This window comes from Hesperophylax consimilis, chromosome 14, assembly GCF_061612785.1.
Source record: "Hesperophylax consimilis isolate HC1 chromosome 14, BYU_Hcon_1.0, whole genome shotgun sequence".
Taxonomy (NCBI): Eukaryota; Metazoa; Arthropoda; class Insecta; order Trichoptera; family Limnephilidae; genus Hesperophylax; species Hesperophylax consimilis.
Genome location: NC_142849.1, coordinates 22140609 through 22163884, shown reverse-complemented (window position 1 = coordinate 22163884; position 23276 = coordinate 22140609). Strand labels below are relative to the sequence as shown.

General features: G+C 35.2%; 1 protein-coding gene across 1 annotated transcript in view; it reads left to right on the top strand.

Moving 5' to 3' along the window:
• The window catches only part of LOC149418059 (suppressor of lurcher protein 1-like), a 346086-nt gene that overhangs the window by 156960 nt on the left and 165850 nt on the right, over positions 1-23276 (top strand). The window contains exon 5 of the mRNA XM_089639636.1: positions 3610-3827. Coding sequence (XP_089495762.1) covers positions 3610-3827 — 218 coding nt within the window. The remainder of the gene's footprint in view (positions 1-3609; positions 3828-23276) is intronic.

Below are 23276 nucleotides of genomic sequence, written 5' to 3'. Positions count from 1 at the left end.
TTCAGAGACAATTTATTCCCTTGCAACTGTTTCAATTTTACTCTTAGGTACTTTGTGGGCATCTTCAGATTGGTTCATTTTAAAATCGCTATGAGGATTTTCATGTAGGTGAGTAACGATTTTTTAGTATTTTCTACGGCAACCACGAAATCACTCATAGTACCATAAAATAACGGTAAAAATATCAATTTCAGTGCTGTCATATTCCGTTGAAAATATTTACGTAAAACATACATTGGATGTGTACAAATGGCAACAAACACCGTACCGTTTTGCGGCCGGTAATATGAATATCGGTGATTTCTCCAGCGAGTATCCTCCACTTCCGGTCGATGAATCCTCTGCGAGAGGCTCCGTGAAAGCCTGCTCCCCGCCCTTGCCTTGCCCCGCCTCTTGCTCCCGCCCTACCGGATCCTGCCGGCCCGTCCCCGGATGCGGTATTTTGCCACCGGAGCGGAAAAGTGACGGTAAAAGGCTGGATTTTTTACGGCAGGCAATATCCTCGCATCGACGATCCTTTATTTCATATGTGGATATTTTCTTTATTTCCCTGGATTTTTCATGTTACCTTTTTTCCTTTGATGCCTTCTCCAACCTTCCTGCTAGTTTATATTCAACACTCTGGCATTGGGCGGTTCGATATTTCTTGCCTATAAACATAATGCGAGCTATCACAAATAACATCACTTTCATTTTTCCTTGATAATTTAAGAATATTCCCTTTTTTACCTGACGCGATCCGCCTTGTTTTTTAAGAATTTTTAAAAAATTTTCGTAATTATTGTGTGTATTTATGAATTTACAAAGCGTGAGAATATGAGCTATAATCACCTATGGACATTTTAAACAGTCTATATGTTTGCTTGGTAATGAAGGGAATCATAGAAATCCTAAAAATCAAGAGGACATAATAACTTCTACAATCGTGCAATACGAGAGGATTTATATATTAAAATCTGTGTAGTCAAATTAAGATCTGTGAAAATAAAAGTCATCAAAACCTGCCTTACGAAATCCATTCGTAAGGCATTTCAAAATATAATTCATGTCTCTCAAAGTTGCATCGGTGAAAGTTCATTGCTAATATTTCCACTTTAAAATGATATTTGGGACTCGAATTAAGAATAAATAAATAAATAATATGTGTTTTTTATCATTTGATTTTTCATCGCTCTTAAATGAAAAAAAAATGATAAGATTGGATCACTTTCTCGGGAGATCAACTCGAAACTAAAATCGATTCTACAATGAAAACTTTGTCAATATTTTTTTTAAATTCCTTAGTTGTTCTAGTTTGACCAACAACACGGAGACCAAAGTAAATACAATAAAACTCACTCAGAATCTATTAACACTTTTTCCTTGAATATACAACGCCACAAACAAACGAATTAAATAAGCAAAACTTTAAGAAATACACACCGAAGAAAACGTCAAGTCTGATATTTTATCCTACTTGTTACTCGGGAGCTATCTACGTTTGTTCCTCTAAAAGCACTTATGAGGTAAAATTCCAGACTAAAAACATACTTTGAATGATGTATTATACTCCCTTGAACTGCAGCCAAAACTTGGCCGCTTTATGAATACAGGAAAAGATAAGTCTTGGGGTAGGCTTTCAATCCCGGGAATTTTTTTCAGAACCGGGATTACAGTCATGGCACCGGGAATTTAACTGTTTAATTTTTTTTTTCGAAATAACTTAATAGAATAAAAAAAACTCATTCAGTATTTTTAAACATAAAATGCAAACTCAATAAGATCAAAGTGTGTAGAGTTTCATCAACGTGATGAAAATTAATGATAAAATTAGTATTAAAATAGAAAATAAAACATTTTTTAACTTATTTCCACTTGTTTATTTTACCAGTACCGGTTTCGTCCTATTATGGACATCTTAAATTAAAATTCTTCTAGTTAGGAAGATGTCCATAATAGGACGAAACCGGTACTGGTAAAATAAACAAGTGGAAATAAGTTAAAAAATGTTCTATTTTCTATTTTAATACTATATAATTCCACCACGTATAACAGTGTAATAAATAAACTGATAAAATTAGTGATAAAAATTAAACGTAAATGTTATTTTTGTCGCTATTTTCCCACTTAACCGAAAACCGTTCGGATTCTACACTGGTAGATGGTATTGATATTAAATATTCTAGAATTTTCTAGATTTACCTAATGCTGCGTTTCAAGTTCAAAATTTGCTAGGTCCTTTTTAAATAATATTCTATATGTCTCTCACAGTTCTTATTTTTGATGAGATTTTCAAAAAATCCCACATTAATAGCTCTCTAAAGCTTTTCTTGTAGTTTAAATTATTAAATATTTTCTAAAATTTAAATTTTGACTTCGGAATTTAATAGTGCGTTTGTGTGAAAGCACTATGAAACAATACATGATTTAGATAATTATCTGTTATACTATTTTCATTATTACTATCATTGTTGTTATAACTTTGTTTTAACACATGTATCTATGTAAATTTGGGGCATTTTTATATATTTTTTTATTTACATACAAATAATGAATTCTATGCAATTTACGACATAATGCCATTATAAAAATGTATTCCCATGGTTCAAGGAGATTTTGGAACAAAACAAAAAATCCCGGGATTAAGACAAACGCAACACCAGAAAAATGTCCGGGATTCCCGGGATCTCGAGAACCGAGAAAGTTCTATCTCGGGTGGGTTGGTTCGTAGGTTTATTATTTAAAATAGCGCAAGTACTCATGAAGTTGAATATTCACTCCTTTCTTTCGTACTGTATTCTTCCATACTTCCTTATATTACTATATAGTCATTTACATTATTTTATGTTCTTAAATATTCTATAATAATATGTTATTTTATATTCTTTCATATTCTCTCACATTCTTTATGTTAATGTATAGAAAATCCACCACCATAATATGGGCATGTGCCTAGCATTGTGGTCGAAAAATCCTCAATTCAATGAATTCAATGAATAAAGAAACTTAACAAACAAACAATTCAACGAATAAAAAAACTTTAAAAAAAAAGAAAGTATATCAGTAGGTGGAAAGTAAGATGTTTGATATACAACAACAACAAAAACAAGTACCTTATTGCGAGAAACATGCTAACTGTTGGGAAGTAAGAGCTTCACAGATGCACGCACAGGTAGCAGTGCATAGAGCTTGCGTGGAAGTCCACAAGATGGAGCCAGTGGCCAGTTGTCGCTAGGGCCAGTGCGAAGGATCTCAGAGAATCTCACTGTGGCAGATTCCAATAAGCAAGCTTCTAGTTAGAACGACTATCGAGTCACCATTATAATACGCGGTGTATTAATAAATCCCTGATTAATCTAAAAGAACCTATTATTTATAAAACTTCTTCCACGACGAGTTGTAGACCTGTTTGTGCGAACACTACATGCACTGTAGATTACTAGTTATAAAAACCTTCGTGCAGTGATTAATATGATTGAACTATGTACCTACTACATTATACCAATCATGATCTAAGAGGGAGCGCTGTGCAGGTACCGCTCCGCCACCCTCTACTCCTCCATCCGCTCCTTTTTGCTGGAGTTCCCTGTCTTGTTGGAAATCCTCTGATCTCTGATATGTTTCTTCCAGCTGCATGAGGGGTGACTACCTGAAGCTGTTCCCGCACGTGGAGCGGGGGGAGGTGAGTGAGTACAGCGAGGGGGCGGGCGTGTTATGTGGGGGCCGCTCCGCCACCCCCCCGGCGCTCTACTCCTCCACCCGCGCCTTCGTGCTGGAGTTCCACTCGGCCCCCGGGAGAGCTGCCAATGCCACGGGCTTCCTGGGATATTTCAGATTCATCGACAGAAGTAAGTGTGACCTTTTATAATTATTCAACTACATAACTGCGAACTGATTTTAAAAAAAAATTACGCTCGCTTTTTTTTGTAAATTGGCCGCACATTTAATCCTCTCCAAAATGTAACTGGTTGCGGGGTTAAAACCATCGCGATAAATAAATATTTGTATGCTCCGCACTTACAACTAAAACCACAAGTTAGATACTTACGTTTCTGCGGGTTGACAGTAGACATAGACACTGTAGGGTGGAGTGACGTTGTATGGGACTTTTTTTTTAAAGATGCCAGTACTGTAATAGCAAAAAAAAGTTGCCTTTATATAACACCTCTTTCGTCTAAAAAAATCAACTCGATCGAAACATTCCTTTATTCAACAACCAGCACATTTATATTTAGAAAAAAATTGTATGAAAAAAGTCGCTGAAAACTCTGCCAAGCATTATAAACAAGCGATATTCATAGCAAAAATACAATTTTATTAGGGGTTTTATAGCTAAAAAGGTGCATAATACATGTGAAAATAAAAATAAAATTACCATAGTTTCAAGGCGGGGTCTATTTTTGGTTTTTTGAAGAGGATTATTGATTTTTTATTGTTTTTTTCGTGTTTTTGAGAAACATGTTTTTTATTAAATAAAATACTTCAACAAAGAGGATTTTTTTAAACATTATCGAAGTTTTATAATATTTATCGTGTTTTGAAATGAGATTTGGTGTGAAATTCGGGCATTATATGCCTAGATTTTATTGTCGCCCGAATGAATCCATCTCTTGCTTCAGGCCCAACTGTAGACAACGATGCCTGGGTAACTAATTTGATGCACCTCTCGACTGCTTGAGTGTGGCAGGGAAATCTGGGAAATTCAATACTGTCCTTTTCTTCACCGAAATTATTTATCATTTTGACTAGGTCGTCATTACTGATTTCGGATAGTATCGGTGGCGGTGTAACTTCGCATTCCTGCCAGTTGATAATATCGTAATATTTACTTGCTGAAAAGTTTATTGTTGGAATAATAAAGTCTCTAACAACAGATGGACTCGGACATCTATCTTGCGCCTTTAATATTCGTCTCAAACCCAATTCTCTTACAATAAGGTTGTCATCCATTATCATGGATAGTAGCAGATTTTCCGGGTGGCAAAAATAGGCGTTTCTTTGAATTACTGGATTAATTATATCTCGTAGATCGGTGCTCAAATATCGGGTGAGTTTTATTATAGTAAAAACATGTAATGCCCCATCTTTACACGACGGGTGCCTCTTTATCTCAAACCATGTCGGAGCATATGCTTTAACAACATATTCAGCAAGAATTTTTAGGTTCACTGAAGGGTTAGTTGTTCCTATATATAATCGAAGTATTGAGTTTGCTGTCGTCAACCAGCGTGAGTGACAAATACTACCTGGATGACGGTTTGCTAAATTTGGTGGACAGTGACCTGTTGTAACTGCAAAACATATTTCGTACAAGTATTTTTGGTCCGTGCTCAAATTTTTCAATTCCTCTGCGTTGAGTTTGTGCATCTCAAAGTGTATTGGTGAATAATTTATAACGGTGTTTTTAGAGCTGCTTGAAAGAAGTTTTCCAATAGGTCCTGAAAACCCTTTAGGTCCTGTTGTAGCACCATCTAAGTGTTGAAACAAGTGGCGAAGGGGAAGTTCGTTTGCATGCAGCTGACAGATAAACCATTGTAACGGATGACCTAATTCCAATTCCATGAATCTAGTAGTTCCATTTTTTTGCCTGTATTGACAGCAGTGGGTTTTGCCTGTATTGCAAGGAATTTTCTGGAGGTTGCGAAGAATGTGAAGAAAATGATTGGTTTTCATCAAAAAAGGGTTGACGTGGTTTTGTCGCTGATGCTGTAGATGAGCTGATCTTCGAAGCAAGTTCAGATAAACGAGCTTGCATCCTCATTTTCCGATGTAATTTTTTTGTTGTGTCGGTGTCTATTGCTCCCAGCATCATTTTTCTCGAGGATCTTTGATCTTAAAGGAATGCTTGTTCTTTGGTGGGTACCTTGCGCGTCTTTTCGCAGGAACACATATTCAGATTGTTACATTTGCATGAAGCAATATCGAAAAGTTTATTCATTTTGATTTTATGACACACTTTTTTTTGGCCAAGTTTTAAGTTTTAAGTATTCGTTATAATGATCTTGGATCAGTTTCATCACTCGATTGTGTGAAACAATGGGAATAGAAGCGCGCTTCCAAATTCCTTCAACAATTGCAGATATAACACTTTTTATTTCGAATACTGACGGTTTTTTTGTAGAGTTAAGATTACGCTCATATCGTAAGAACAAATAATGTTTAATCACTTCTGAGACAGTAAGTAACACTTGAGAGTTCATTTCATTTGGTGCCCCGAATATTGGACATAAAATTTTGCTTCTCGTGTAATTTGCATTCATTTTCACAACAATTATATGTGTTAAAATTTAATCGGACAAGGATTCTATACCGCTAGTCTATACCGCTCACCGAACCATAGCGAATCAGACACTTCCGAGCTCTTCAAACATTTGAGCGATACTATTGATGATCTCTTGCCCCGCTACCCTTCGGCCGAGTTTGTTGTTCTGGGGGACTTCAACGTTCATAACGAACCATGGTTGAAGTTCTCAGGCCCAACGGACTCGGCTGGCCGACAGGCGGAATCCTTTGCCATTTGCTACGGATTAGAGCAATTGGTTCAGGAGCCTACAAGGGTTCCTGATGTCCAGACTCACCGCTCCAATCTGTTAGACCTATTCTTAACTACTGTGCCACACGGTTATAAGATTGACGTCACAGCGCCTCTGGGATCATCTGACCACTGCCTAGTGACGACATCAATCCCCGTTAGCCTCAGACCAACCAATGAGAGGCTGAGGAGAAAAGTGTGGCACTATAGGTCAGCAGATTGGTTCGGTATGCGGGCCCATTTCAATGCTTTTCCGTGGTCAGCTGTTTGTTTTCGGACTTCGGACCCTTCAAGATGTGCCCAGGAGATTGGTGAAGTCATCAATTCGGCGATGGATGGCTTCATACAATCGACTACTAAAGAAACTGGTGTGGGCTCAAAGCCGTGGTTCAGTCGACAATGCTCCGAAGCAGTTCGACGAAAAAACGCGGCTTACCGAGCCTACAACACATCTCGAACGCCCGAAAGCAGATCAGCATACAACAAATCGGCAAAGGAATGCAAGAGAATCATCAATAGGTCAAAATTCGAACACGACCTGCAGATCAGCAAAAAGCTGGCTGCCTGCCCGCATGGCAGCAGAGCATTCTGGTCGCTTGCGGGCTCAATAGGTCGAAATTTTTGCAAACCCAGTTTGCCACCTCTTACCAGACCTGACGGCTCACTAGCAAACACCGCCACCGAAAAGGCAAACCTTTTAGGGAAAATGTTTGCGGAAAACTCGACCCTCGACGACGGGGGTGCTGTTCCGCCGTCGGTTCCTCACTGCGGCTTCTATATGAAAAAGCTGAGGATCCGGCATCGGGATGTACTCCACGTCATACGGGGGCTCGATGTTAACAAAGCTAGTGGACCTGATGGAATACCTGCCCTGGTATTGCAGAGGTGTGCTGCGGAAATAGTTCCAGTTTTGACAAAGCTCTTCAAAATGTCCCTGAAGTGTGGCACTGTGCCCTCTGGTTGGAAAAAAGCGGTAATTCACCCTATTCCCAAGAAAGGTGACCGCTCCAACCCGGCCAACTACCGCCCCATAGCGATCACATCAGTTCTGTCCAAAGTGATGGAACGTGTGATCAACGACAAACTGCTCACATACCTCGAGAAGAACAAAATTATCAACGACCGTCAATACGGATTCCGGCGGAACCGCTCGTGCGGTGATCTTCTCGCGTATGTGACGCATGTTTGGGGGCGGTGCCTGGAACGTCACGGTGAGACCCAAACGGTCGCACTAGACATATCCAAGGCCTTTGACCGGGTCTGGCACCGAGGACTTGTCAACAAATTGCATTCTTACGGACTTCCCGCATCCCTGTGTACGTGGATTGCTGACTTTTTAAGGGATAGGTCGATTCAGGCGGTTGCTGACGGTTTCACCTCTTCCTCGCACTCCATAAATGCTGGCGTCCCACAGGGATCGGTTCTGTCTCCGACTTTGTTTTTGTTGCACATCAATGACCTTTTGACATGTGCACCGATTCATTGTTACGCGGATGACAGTACAGTTCATGATAGCTTTTTGTTTGACAAGCCCCCAAAGGGCACACAAACTCCAACGGCTCGGAGGGCTTTGAAGCAGAGAATGGACGGTTATCTCGAGAGTATTTCCTCCTGGGGTAAAAATAATCTCGTCGAATTTAATGTTTCAAAGACCCAATCCTGTCTGATTACGTCTAAAAGGGATCCAAATGATAATCTAGTCTCCTTCAACGGAAGCAATCTTCCGAACAGGCCTTCCATTGATATGCTTGGTGTAACTATAAGTGACCAGCTCAGGTACGGGGGCTCCATCGAAGCTAGAGTAAAGTTGGCCTCTCAGAAGCTGGGCGTACTGTACAGGGCCCGCAGATACTTTAATAGTACACAACTGCTCACCCTGTACAAATCGCAAGTGCGCCCTACTGTCGAATTTGGCAGCCATCTCTGGTCTGGAGCCCCAAAATACCTGAAAAAAACCCTTGACTCTGTGCAGAAACGGGCAGTCTGTTTGATAGATTCCCCAATCTTAACAAACGGACTGCAATCTTTAGAGCACAGGCGTCAGGTAGGTATGCTGTCCTTGTTCTATCGGTATTACAATGGAAGATGCTCTGAGGAACTAGCGTCATTGATCCCTTCGGCACCGGTGCGTAGTCGGGATACACGCCAAACGCGCGCCCAACATTTGTACACAGTTGACACTTGTCACATGAGAACGGGTCGCTTCTATGATTCGTTCTTAAGTTCAACAGCTCGGCTGTGGAACGAACTGCCGGCCTCTGTGTTTCCTCCCTCCTACAACATGGGACTCTTCAAGACCCATGTTCACTCCTTCCTCTCCACAAAAAGACCCTCCACACAGCATCCCCAAAGATGACATAGGCCCTGAGGGAAATTATTTTCTTCAGGGCCTCCTGTGTGGAGTAAATATAAAAAAAAAAAAAAAAAACACGTCTACGGTCAGCGGTAGCCGAAACGAAACTAGATGCAAGTCGCATCTAGTTTCTGCGACGAAACAATAGGAGCGAAATTATCCCCCCCACCTTCACAGCGCTCACAAAACTCTCTAGTTTAACAGCAATTTATGCAGTGTTTTTTTTTATAAAACATGTAATGTTCAATAAGGTAAATGCAATTGAAAGTAATGGATATTATTTTATATTTTTGAGACTGTACTCAGATTTTGGGGAAAAAAGGCTAAATTTACGTTTTTTACGTTACGAAATCGCTAGGTTGTTGAATGAAGACATAAGTTTAGATTTTTTTAAGTATTTTTACGAGAATATGAATGACATGAAGCATCTTTTGGCAGCTATTACAATACCGAGATTTGATTTTTGCAATGTCGCTCCACGCTAATAGACAGCCAGGCGGTCCAAAACCGCAGTGCGCATAGTAATAATAATATTTGGATGATTTGTATAGCGCCGTTTTTTGTGAAAAATCTCCTCAAGGGCTCTCATATAGGGCTATTTGAGTACAGAATCGTGAAAGAAAAGTGGGTATAATTAATTCTTAAGTCGTTCTCTTATCGTAATCCTCAAGATAAATGCTTCGATGAAGTTAGATCTTTTACTAATCGCGGTACAGTAATACAAGAGTCTTGTGAACACACAATGTACCTCAAACACTTGTGATGAAAGGCTTTAAATCACAGTGAAAGAAAAACAGATAAACCATAGCTGCAAGAAAATATGCAAATTATTTATGAAAACGGACATGCTAACGACATCTGGCGGAGAAAGAATTGATCCAGCTTGCTTGCAGTAGACACCTGTAATAGTTGAAATTAAATCAAGGTTCCGGGACTTAAGCAGAGAGGTCGTAAAATCGTCTAGGACGACTGGTACTTCCCCTTTTCCTAGGCCTATAAATAAATATTGAATTTTGTCAACCAATAGATCTGAACAAAGAGCTATAAAATTTTGAGTAACCAATCAGTGAGCGGAGGGAGGTGTGTCTACGACGGACAAAGGAATAAACTTTGGATCGGGCAATGAAAAAAAGATAATTAATGGCTTCTTCTTTCCCACAGAAATTAGAGGTGAACGCACTTTAGGGTCAACATCGACTTTCAAGGTGACAAACTCCTGGGAATATTTACAATGACTGAGACATTTATGGGGTATCGAACCGTTGAAATCGAGTGCTTTGAAGATTTTACAAATTGAAAAACACACGCACGAAAATGCAATGGAAAATTTATAAACGTGATAGTATAAAAAAAAGGACGGAAAAGCGAAGGAAAGTTACTGGCGGAATTTCAACTATAGTGCAATTATTTATGATAGAAGGAGGGTGTCATGTTCGATAAAAATCGTACTAAAGAGAGGAGTGAGTGTTGGAAACAATGGAAATTAATTGTTATCAATTTAAGATGAAACGGACATATTGGTAAATCAATTTTGAATGGAAAATCTCGCAAAAAAAATACACATTTTAGAAAAGTGCGGCGATCGAATGGAAGGATAATACAGAGACTTTGGACTGCTACGAAGGTTCTAGGGACGTGAAAATCGAGTATCAGAAGAAGACAGTAAAACTAAACAAATAGCGATAGATTAAATTCAGAAAACGTAGGCATTTTACATAATTATTAGGTTAGATATATATTAGAGTTACCCAATATTACAGAGGGATCGAAACAAGATAAAAGGTTGGCGGTCTCATGTATATTTTGAAGGATAAACAATCAAAATTTGAACATGATTTTTATTTACGTTAAGGTAATAAACGATTAGAAAAGCGATTAACTTTAACGTGGACCTTATGGAAGTATTTAGATTAAGCAAAAGAGATTAAAATTAATAGGTTTGAAATTAAATTAAATTTACGAGTCTAGTACCAAAATTTTAAACGTAAACAGGTGTCCAGACATATAATTTATGTGAAATCTTGTAAGTGAGGGATGGAGGATGGGGCGGAGATTGGATCAGGCAATAAAAGTGACAGATATCCCAGAGTCTAATTAGGTATATCTCCCATAGAAGTGTGGAAAATTATATATTAATTAATAATAGATGAAGTATGAAATTTTCCTGGAGACCACACACATCGGGAAAAGTGGAGAAAAGATAAAAGGAAGGGTAAAGAACGGAGATAAAGAATAATCCAAGTGGAGAAAAGTGATACAATTCAAATTTATCCGTGAAATAAATAAATACGACTTGGAAAATAATTAATTATAGAGTTATGAGAAATAACATAAGAAAAAAAGAAGAAATTGTGCAAGAAAACGTCGCGGATAAAAGAAAATCCAAGAAGATAAGGAAAAATTCAAATCTGCGGCATTAAGAGAGAAAGTACTGGTGAAAATGGAAAAGCCCATATAAGGGACAATAAAATTGAGTAGAATTTAGACGAATCGAAATTCAAAAATGCGTAGTAAAGATTTCGACATGGATTTAAACAATTTTCGCACGAGATGCATAAAATTGAGATGTATATATATATTATTGAGGACGGACCTATCGCGAATTGAGAAAAAAAGGAACGCAAAATCATGAGATTTTAACTACATTTTTGTATGAACAGAGGACAAAGGGAGCTTGGGCGATTAACACAGACTCACCCGATTCGGACCCTATTAAGTTAGCGACGTGAGATAAAAATTGACCGCCACCCAAAGCCGGACAACAGAAGATCGTATGTAGGAACGATCGAAATTAGGGGAAGGGATGTTCGGATTTACGAGTTGATAGGAGATAGAATTAAGCATCAAGAGAAATTCAGATACGTCTTTTGAAACCTGAGAGGGGTATAAAAGATGGAACACATCAGTCAGGAGACGGTCACGCCGAAGATTCGAAAAGTTGTTACGTGGCAGTACTACGTCTTTGGTAGGATTAACAGTGAAAAATCTTTAAGTGTTAAATTTTAAATAAGCCCTGGACTTAGGAAAATTTTGTGAAAAATACAAGTGCTAGAGTCAGTGAAATTTAATAAGTCAGTTAAATTAAATCAAACAGTAAAACAAATACAGTTTAAACTCAGTGCTTTAAAAGTAAAGTGTGTAGTGCTTAAAAGTGTTAAAAGTGGATAGTGCAAAAAGTGTTAAAAGTGAATTATTAAAATTTAAAAATAATTATTTCATTCAAAGTGAAAACATTAGAATTTAGTGGAGAGTTTTATCGTTAATCTAGAGTGAACGGGTTCGCGGATTGATATTTAAAAATAGATTATAATTTAACGTCAATTTGGTTAAAAAATAATAATAATAGTAATAAATACTTCATCTTAGGTTAAAAGAAACACAAAAACAAAAAAAAAAGGATTCGATAATAATAAACGTTTAAATCTTTGTTCTAAAATTAACAGTTAGAAAATATTTAATTTATTAATAGTCGAGTAAATTAAAAGTTTGCACAATTTGGAATAAATTTTCTTATCAATTTATATAAAAAGAAATTTAGAATTAATAAATTGTTCAATTAAAATCCATCGTGCGTATAGCGACAGTGTTAAAAGTGTTTGTCGTTTTAACCGGAATTTTAATCATCAGTCTATCATTTCGAAAAAGAATTTGAAACAGCTATCATTCAAAAGCCTAAACTAGAAAGGTGTTATTAAATCAACGGGTTTTCTGAATTAGGATTTCGTTCGGAAGAAAAATTAAATATCAGCTAATTTATATGATTCAAGCGAGAATAAAATAATTAAATAGGAATAAATAGTCGAAAAGATTTATTTTGAAATTAGTTGAAAAATACAATTAATTAGGTAGGATTTCTTCATCAAGGTTGTTGTGTACTACCCGACCGGAAATACCTTGACGTGGGTGAGTTTTCCTTTTATAAATAATTTTCAGGTCCCAGGAGACACAGAAGGGCTGTGAAGTGGAAGTATATCAATTGAATATTAAATTAAAACAACAAAACAAAGAATTACACATTAATATATGTATATTGTATATTTGTATATATATTTATAAATATAAAATAAAATATTGTATATAAAGAATATATATATGAGTAATGTAATTATATATATGTATTTTATTTATTAATCGAAACATCGAAATGGTAGCGATTTTTAATACCTACCCGAGGACATATCTATATTATTGAAAAAGAAAATATGTATTTATTAATATTCAAGACCATGTAGAATCATATACCTTATATTTATTTATTAATATATGTAATCTTATTTAACGTATTTTGACAATCGAGATATGTGTACATATATATATATATATTTATATTATTTTCACCTAACTTCTAGTAAATTTACTAAATTCGGGAAATGAAATAAATAGTTTAACTTCAATAAAGGATTTAAAAATATTTTAATTAATAGTGCACAATAAAAGTAAAGAGGCACAAATGACTTCTAAGGAATTTTAAAATAAACAAATCTCACATTTAGGTTAGTGTGTCAGGAGATGTTTATTTATTTATTTATTTATTGCATCTCACTATCCATAAAACACTTTTTTTTCGCATAAAAATCAACCTCACTAGGACTGAGCCTGTATCGAGGTTAACAATTTACACTATAGTGAAGCAAACATAAGAGTAATCACAAACATAAATTAATTCTACATACAAACACAAAATATTTCAAAATTAAAGAAAAAAATAAGTATTAGATGTGTTACCAGATGGGTAATTTGACAGTATATTGTAACAATATTTGAACCATAACTAATCATTATTCAAAAGAAGAAGCAAAGTAGATAATAAAGACAGATAGGGTGACATTCAGTTTTTAGTAAATGGGACTTATATAAAATCTTATTATTTAAGAAAGGACAAGGATGAAAAAATATTAAGACAATTGTCTGTCAATACAAAAATCTTAATTAATTTTTTAAATTTAACTAAGGAATTGGTAGACTTAATATGATTTGGAAGAATATTAAACATAATTGGTGCCTGATGTAAATAATTTCTTTGACCAAAAGAAGTTTTAGTATGCACAGCCACAAAGTTCAATGTAGAGCTAATTCTAGTTGTCCGCATTTGTTGTGTTCTTTCAGCAAATTTAATATTGATAAAAAATCGACAAAGTATTTGAGTGATATATAGCTGTTTTATACACATAACATTACATTCCTTATAAAGTAGGTTGGATGGATAACAGAATTTTTTTTTGTACATTACTTTAAGGATCAATTTTTGAGTAATATTTAGTGGTTCAACATTGGACTTTAGACATGATCCCCAGCATACTATGTTATAAGAAAGTCGAGATTGGACTAAGGTAAAATAGACAGTTTTTAATTTCTCTTTGTCCAATATGTGTCGCAGTTCTTTAAAAATAAATGTAAGTCTCCTGATATTTTTTGTTAACATATCGATATGGTCATTCCATCTTAAAAATTTATCAATCTTTACACCTAGATACATGATACAATCTACACTTTCCAAGGGTTGGCAATTACAATTTAGCAGACAATTATGTATAATTAGATTATGAGTGCCAGAAGGCTGACTTTTTGATGATATACTAAATGTCACATATTTAGTTTTTATTGTATTCAAAGTTAAGATATTATTATTCAGCCAACTCTTTACTGCTCTTAATCCTAAGTCACATTTGTTAAAAGCATCTCTCCAGGTTTTACCCTCAAATATTAAAGCAGTATCGTCTGCAAAACTAACAATGTTACCTGGAATATCTAAATTACACAAATCATTAATGTAGATTAAAAACAATATTGGTCCAAGCACACTACCTTGCGGAACCCCAAAAGAGATTGGTTTGCTATTGCTTAAATGATTATTTATCTCTACTTGTTGCGTTCTATCACTTAGATAGGATGTGAACCAGCCTAGTGCTGTACTATGAATGCCAAGAGAAGATAATTTTTTGAGGAGTAATCCATGGGACACCGTATCAAATGCCTTTGATAGATCTAAGAACACAGCCAAAGCTTTGTTTCCATAGTCTAACGCACTAATGACTTTGGACAATACCCTCAACACTGCATCACTTGTTCCTATATTCTCTCTGAAACCAAACTGATTGCTAGAGAGTATATTATATGTTTCTAAGAATGATACCAATCTCGACTTAGCCAATCTCTCTATTACTTTTGAAAGAGTATTGAGTAAGGATATAGGTCTGTAATTATTGACATCTAGACGATCTCCACCTTTAAAAAGGGGAATTACTTTAGCTTTCTTACAATGAGAAGGGAACAACCCACTCTCGAAGCTAATATTTACAAGGTGAGATATGGGACCAGCTAATTCGGATACATGCATTTTATACACCATAACACTTAAAGAATCAATACCGCACGAGAAAGACATTTTTAAATCATTTATCACATTTGTGACTTCAGAAATGCTAGTTGGTTTAAAATAAAAATTGTCCCCTGTAACGTGATGTTCAGATTTAAAATCATTCACAAGACACATCTCACTAGTTTTATTAGCACTGCACAGATTATTAGCGAAGCTTGGACCAATGTCACTGAAGAAGTTATTTATATGATTAGTAATTGTATTTGGACTCTCTTCCATTGAAGTAATAATATTATTAATTTTCAATTTTTTTATGGTAGTTTGTTCCTTTTGTAGGTTGATAGCCTCCTTTATAATCTTCCACTGTTGTTTAATGTTACCATTGACTTCATCCAATTTTCTTCTGTAGTATGCTTGTTTTGTTGTTCGTATTATCTTTGTACACCAATTCCGATATCTTTTATAGTATTCCAACAGTTCTTTGTTATAGATTTCTCTTCTACATTTATTGTGCAATTTATCACGTGTTCTGAGGCATTTGATTATTCCAACATTTATCCATGGTTTTAGATATTTTCTGTAATGTTTCTCAATTTGTACTGACGTACAACTTTGCACATGAGTTTTCAAACATTTAATGAAATTATCTGTTGCCAGATTGACGTCTTTCGTTGATAGTACTGTATCCCAGGATTCCTCCTTTAATTTGGTCTTCAAAAGGTTGTTGTCAACAATAATTTTCGGTTTTCCATTACTATTTGAAATATTTTTAAGAGTTAAGCTCATAAACTTCATCAAAATTGCAAAATGGTCCGTTATGCCAGTAGTAAAAGCTGCTCCCTGTGGTTTTAATTTTGATTTCGCCATAATATGATCAATGCAACTTGATTTGTTAGGAGTTACTCTTGTTGGTGAGTTTATTATGGGCTTAATACCATGAAATGCTAGAAGTGATAGATATTTTTGTGTTTTTATGTTCTTCAAATCTAGAGTATCAATATTTAAGTCCCCACATAATATAATCTCTTTATATTGCAATGATACAGAGTCAAGCAATTCATCCAATGAATCGAGAAAGTTATCTATATTAGTCTGAGATGGAGACCGATATATAGCTATTAAACATATTGTATTGGAAAATTGCATTTTTAAGCAGTTGGCGTTGGGGAGAGAAATTTCCTCAACAGTTACCTGAATGTTTTGCTTTATATAGATAGCTACTCCATCATTTTGCAAATTGTTCATCTTTGTTTTGTAGACTACATACTCAGGAATGATAGGCATATTTATCAAACTGCCCAGCCAAGCTTCTGTGAAGACTAGTACTTCTAGACGATGATTAATGCAATCAAGCATAGTAACAGTTTCATCAAAATTTTTGCTTAAACTTCTAATATTCATGCACAATAAAGAAAATTTTGAATCCCTCAAAAAAATTTTGCAAGAATGTGAATCTTCTAATGTTATGTTAGGTTCATTATTGTCAGCCAAATCAATTATGTTGTAAATATCATCCATTTAATTTATTTTTTTAGATAAAAATGACAGTCTCTGAGTGATGATTAAGACAATTGATTCAAGTCATCCGCGTGTTTAATGATTAGAACTCTTGAGGATTGTTCCGGGTTCTTTTTCACACAAATTTTATTGTTACGAAACCATACAAATTGAAACTTAGCTTCTTTAGCTTTTTGTTTCGTTTTCCAAAGAAGGTTTTTTGAATAAGAGGATTTATATTATTTGTTTACAAAACAAAGGATCACTGGAGAATTGGGTCAACCGCATAGTTTGAAAACGACCTTGGCCATAATTAGTTAGTCACAAAGGATTTTATTAATTACCCGAAACAGCTGGAAGATGCGTGTTCTCAAATACTTATCAATCACAAACGACAATTGAGAAATCACGGGTTAGCCAGATTTATATCAAAAAATTACATGATACATTTGAATACCATTGATTAGATAATCGCACAGTTTTTATTAGTTACCTGAAACAGCTGGAAGTTGCGTGCTTACAAATACTTATCATTCACAATCGACAATTGAAAAATCACGGGTTAGCCAGATTTATATCGAATAATTATACGAAACATTTGAATTTTATTGATTGGGTGCTCATACAAAACCCCATCAGTTGCCTGAGATATTTGAGGGTCGAGTACTCTCTAATGTGGCAATCAACTACTTGAAACAATTGGAAAATCACGGGATAGGATGAACAAAATTAATGTTGAAACCTGGAGGTAAAATTTAAAACAAATACAGTTCATCAAACAGGAGGCAGTGGTCGCTCCTACAACAAGACCATTAACCAAACCAAATAGAGATGACGATTCTCTTAAATAAAAACGTCAAAACCAAACAAACAAAAGCCTGGAGTTCGATAGCTCTCCAAAACAAACTATCAAATATGACCTTATTCTACTAGTATTTATTAGTATCACCTTATTAGTACGTATATATTCGGTTACCAGACCTAGAGCTTCGCAGAGTTCTTGGCGCGAGATCCGAGCTCGGGATGCGAGGTAGATAGCCTCGTATTGCGAGTTATAAACCTTTCCCAAACTGTATGTATACATATATTTATTCGTATGTACTGTTTACTGGAGAATGCGGACCTGCATACAGCTTGCATTTAGGTCGGTAGACCACACTCGCATTCTCTTTTAAACGTGGAATGAGGATTCACGACCCGTAAGTCCACACCAACCGTGAGTATATGATTGTATATAGGACGAAACCGGTTCGCCCTAAGTAAATTGTAGTCCAAGGAGGAGTCGGAATTTGGGGGTATCGGGACTCGAGGGGAAACTTGAAGGCAGTACATGATGACGTGGAAGGCTTTTTGGGACGCGATAACTTAGGTATCAATCAAAGAGCCGTGTCAAAGGATTGTGCGAATTTCTTGTTGACCCAAGATCATCTCGTTTACTTGCAGGAGGATTTGGAGCCAAATTATGCCAGCAAATGGGCTATTCCGAGTTCGTCAAATATGCAATTAACTAATTACATTAACCTACTAAATCAATCCTTACATGTACCTTATAGCAGCAGAATCAAAAAGGAGTGGCGCCAAACAGACCCAAGAGTTTACCAAAATCAAATTTACTAACAATTAACCATTTGAGTTATATTTAATTACTTGTCCAAATAAACATGTATAATATCTTTTATCAGCGTTTAACTACGATTTTGTTAGGGTGCAGGGAATCAGAATAATTACAATAGGAAAGTTAGCTCATTCAGGGAATTCATTTAAGTCTAGGTTTGCAATGGAAAGACCAATTAAATTGTGAAACTCAACACCTCGATCAGAACCAAGGGGGTTACCACAAAAATGAAGGTAATTAAAATCCTATATCATAAATCAAAAAAATTACACAACGTTTGATGGAATTTAATTACAATATAAATACGAAAATTATTTGCGTTCAAGTTCGTAAATAACGTATTAATTAGTTGAGTACATATGTCTATGAAGATATATAGTACAAGAGAGCTTTAAGTAGCTTTCTGTAGATATCAAAGAAAAGGGTCCAATTTTCATGGAGGCTTATGTGTTGTAGGGGAGGAATTTTCCATCCCTGCGAACACATATGCAAAGCCTTAGAGAAAAAATTAAATATCGGTCATAGCCAAGAGAGAAGAAAATTTTATATTGTTTTAAACAAATAAAAATAAAAGAAAATGGGGAAAAGGCGAAAACATTACACACTTTTGATACTGAATCAATCCAGGGCATCTTCTACCACGTCTGTCTTCTTGCAAAATGCCTGTAAGTTTTTCTTGTTCAACCCATTTTGCCAAAATACTTTGGTTAACAGTTTGTTTCAATCAGTTTGTTTTCATCAGCCTTTCTACTGTGAAATATGCGTTGATTTATGGTGCTACATCTGATGTCCCAAGTGAAGAATTTACGGGAAGTGGGTTCGGGAAACAAAGCACTTGTTTTGCATTACAAGAATTAAAATACATGAATCGAGATACATTTGGAAATTTTGTAATAGTATTTCGTCAAAGGGTGGTTCTTTTCAAAGCTGCTTTAATACTAAGCCCTAAAACAGTAACTAGTAAGAACATCCATAAATAGTATGTTTGAAAATTTTGACAATCTAGTAAAGTGAGTGAAGTTAGAGGGGTGTTTATAAATTGTTGTATTTTATTAGAAATGAGTACAGATCCTTTTCGGTTTAGTAATTACTTTGGTATTTACACCCATGGGGCATATCCCAGAAAGTTTTGACAACTTTTGAAATAATTATAACCTTTACAAAAATAATACGATTTTTTACCAAAATAATCCCGGAGGTTAGTAACAGATAGCTACTCTTATTTATAGAATGGGTCATGGGAGAAATGGGTATATTATATTATTATTCAATAGATATTATTTGTTCTACCGCAAACCCGTTAAAAATTACGGGATAGCCTGAATTGTTGACATATCACATCCAATTTTGAAAATGAAAGTAGAAATAAATCGTTTTTCATAATGTGCCATATTTTTAGAACTTAAAAATATGAAATAAACGGCTTAATGTTGGTGAATTTATTGGCTTTAAACCGCAGTCAGCAGATTTATATGTTTCAATTTTAATTTTTTGAGGAATGGTATTAATTAACTAATATGATAACTATTTTTTTGTGGCATATATATTATTTATGACACCAAGTAGTATTTTGATAATGGCACGTAAATGGATATATTTATTATACCGCAAGTTTTAAATGAATTTTAGAATCCTCAGCGCTTAATACTTCAGAATTGCAGTTCTCTTCACATTGCAGCATTTATTTTGTATTGTTATTGAGCTACTGAACAGTAGGGATGCACTCAGCCTAATTAGAGTGTACGCTTTCTGCGGGTTTTGCGTTTTACGTTCTAAAGGAATCCTTGTTGAAATTCTTATGAGGGTTTGAATCCTGTCTAGCTAGTTCCCTGAAATGTTGAAGCTTATTAATTAAGCTTTGAAAGGAGTTCTCGGTGTTTAAAATGAGAACTTTGTACTTGGCAACATCTCGCTATAATCTGGTAGTAACTATCAAAATTCTTTTGTGGAACGTAGTACAAAAATAACATTAGGATTTTTAAAATAATATATTTTTTTACGTAATTATCTTACTAAATTTAAAAAATACCGTAATTTTATTTCGTGGGTAACTATTCCATTATTTTGTCTCATATTTATTCAATATATTATAATAATAACAATATTTTAGTGTCTTTCTTTTTTATTACAAGTAGACAAAATAATAGCCTAACTGGGATCTCGCTGTTGAGGATTTAAATTACAATTTATAAAGTCACTGAAAGAATTATAAATATTATTGTGTAGCATTTTTAGTACAGTTTTGGGGTTTATTACGTTCCAGGCTCCGCTTGGTGTCGGTAAGTTTTCTGTTTCTGATCTCAGTAGTGTGTATCCAGCTTTATATTCCAGATAAACGATGTAATATTGTTGTAATTTTTTTATGAGAGTGTGATTTGTTTTAGAGCTTAATATAATATTGTAATAAACTTTGTCAAAATTTTGTATTCGTAGTTGTTTGTTAAATGTGTTTTTGACTCTAATATTACCATTAACCCTGCCCCATCAGAAAATACCGTATTTAAACGGTGATTTGCAGAGAGCCATATCTAATCTTGATCAAATATTGTTATCAGATGGTTTTGAAAAGTAGGATAGTTTTATTTGATTTTATTATTTAAATAACTAATGTAATCAGTATAATAATGACCCTCTTTGTTCTATTTAATGATTTGCTACGAGAGACTGATTGATTAATTTGCTGACTGATCTTCGAGACGCAAGGTGGCGTCTTCAGATATGTAGACTATTGGGACAAAAGCGCCTTGATTTGGTTGCTTCAGCAGTCTAGCTTGTTTTTTCTCCGAATTCGGTGATATAACCATTTCTGGGACATGGCCCTTATGACGCGTATATAGTTCATTGTTCCCTTTTGGAAAGGAAATAAAAACAGAGTGAAATGTTGTACTAGTAAAGTACCTGGCAAATAAGATACATTTTAAAGGCATTTGAATATGAATGAACAGATATTTGAGAGAACGGATGATCTCCAAAATGATATCAGAACATTTTTGAGCACGTAAACTTGACCATCCTGACAAATCGGCAATTGCCAAGCTCTGAATTAAGACGGGCCATTACTTTGGATTTATTCCCAAAGACACGAAGTTTTTGGTATCCGGTAATTGACGGCTACACCAAAACTAAAATCACAAAACTATTTTGAATTATACTGTAATACCAGCTCTTAGAGGATTGGTGTTGGAACATACGTAAGTACACTCTTCATCACATTTTTTGATTAAACATCTACCCTAATGATGAACTGGAAAGTTCTCTGAAACTTTAGTTAAAAAAGGAGGTAGCGCAACACGGCATAATATCCTAAAAATAAATCACGATAATACTTCGGGCCATGAAAATTTCAAATCACATCGCATTTGAATCACATATCAAATCAAAATAACTCACCCACTAAAAAATAAACTAAAGAATAAAATAAATAAAAGTGGGTTGTGTCAATCATTCGTAATGTCAATTTATTCTTACCTCAGGTGAAAATTGGTATCGGCTTCCTTTCAAATCGGTTTAGATCAAACTCCTTGGAATTTTTTGTTCTGTGAACTCATAAGACCTCCACTGTAAACACTTTTCACTCTAGAACTAGATGCTAATAATAGAATTGTTACTTTTGTTTACGAGAATTATTTGTGAGATAATGGACTTTGTGTTAATCCTTATTAGCTGCACCCGGAAGAGAAGCCACCCTACAGTGGCTTTTTCCTCCCAGTGAGAGGAAAAAGCCTTAAATTCTATGCTCCTCCCCACAAACCATTATCACATAAATTTTTCCTGCGAAAAACCATGCGCAACTATTTTTTTCGTAAGTAAGTAACTCAATTCTCTCAAAATAAAAAAAAATCCGGTTTTTATCTTCCACAGTTGTAGACTTAGTAGTTACTGACAAAATTATATGATTCGTAAAATGTTTAAATGGACAACCATAGTTTTATTTTTTTTATTTATTAAGGGAAAAAGTACATGAAAGTAATAAGGTTTACAATTTACAATGAAAATCTTTAATACTACTCCTCCAGAGAAGCATTCGCTTGTGGTTGGAAGAGGAGTGCACGATCTATTTATTAATAATGCAAAGGTATTGTTTGTTTAGTTAGTGTATTGATAACTTAGTTTGACGAACTTATCTTTGCACGGGTCGTTCTTCGATATAACATATTAATCAGGGGAAAAGAATTCGTTTATATTCGCTCACAGAGGTATCAACTGCTTTATTACTCTGCATTTTAGGCAGCTTAGTACACTATTATTAGTTAAAATTTTGCTTGCACACAATTACGTATTTCATAATATTTTATGAAATACCAGCTATCATATTATACTGGCAAAGTGACAGATGCTCTATACTATCGTCCGTATTAAAGACCACCATTCAGAATGGAAACATTGCTTTAAATGACTTCTGCCATGTTTGGTGACTTTTTACATTAACTGCATAGAAGAGATCCTAAGGAATATGATTCCTGGTCTCGGTCAGAGTCGTACCTCCACTAAGGTCTGAGAGATCCCGGCCTAGAGCCCCAACCTGAAACCGATTTTAATTTATTTTTTAACGTTAAACCCACACAGTAGACTCAGATGGGAAATAAGTTCCTTAAGGCTTACTGTGTCGTCTTCGGGGATAGTACACGTTGATGACACAGGACTCGGAAATTAATGTATCAAGTTTTACATAAGGTACCAACGTCGGAGGGTATAACATGACAATTATTTTTTTTGTCTACAGACATTTATAATATTTCTGAATTATGTAAAATTTTGACTTGCATTATGTTTGTAAAAGCCCTAGAGCATTCAATAAATAAATACATACATAGTCCCACTGGTTCCGGACAATTTGGACTATTACGTGTAATTAACGTAAAAAAGGTAATCCCGTATTTCTTAGCCACGGAAATACTTACTTTAAAACGCTGCAGAATTGGCTCAAGTTTCAAGAAACCATGCAGTGTGACCAGTCCTTCCTACATAATGCTACAGCAGA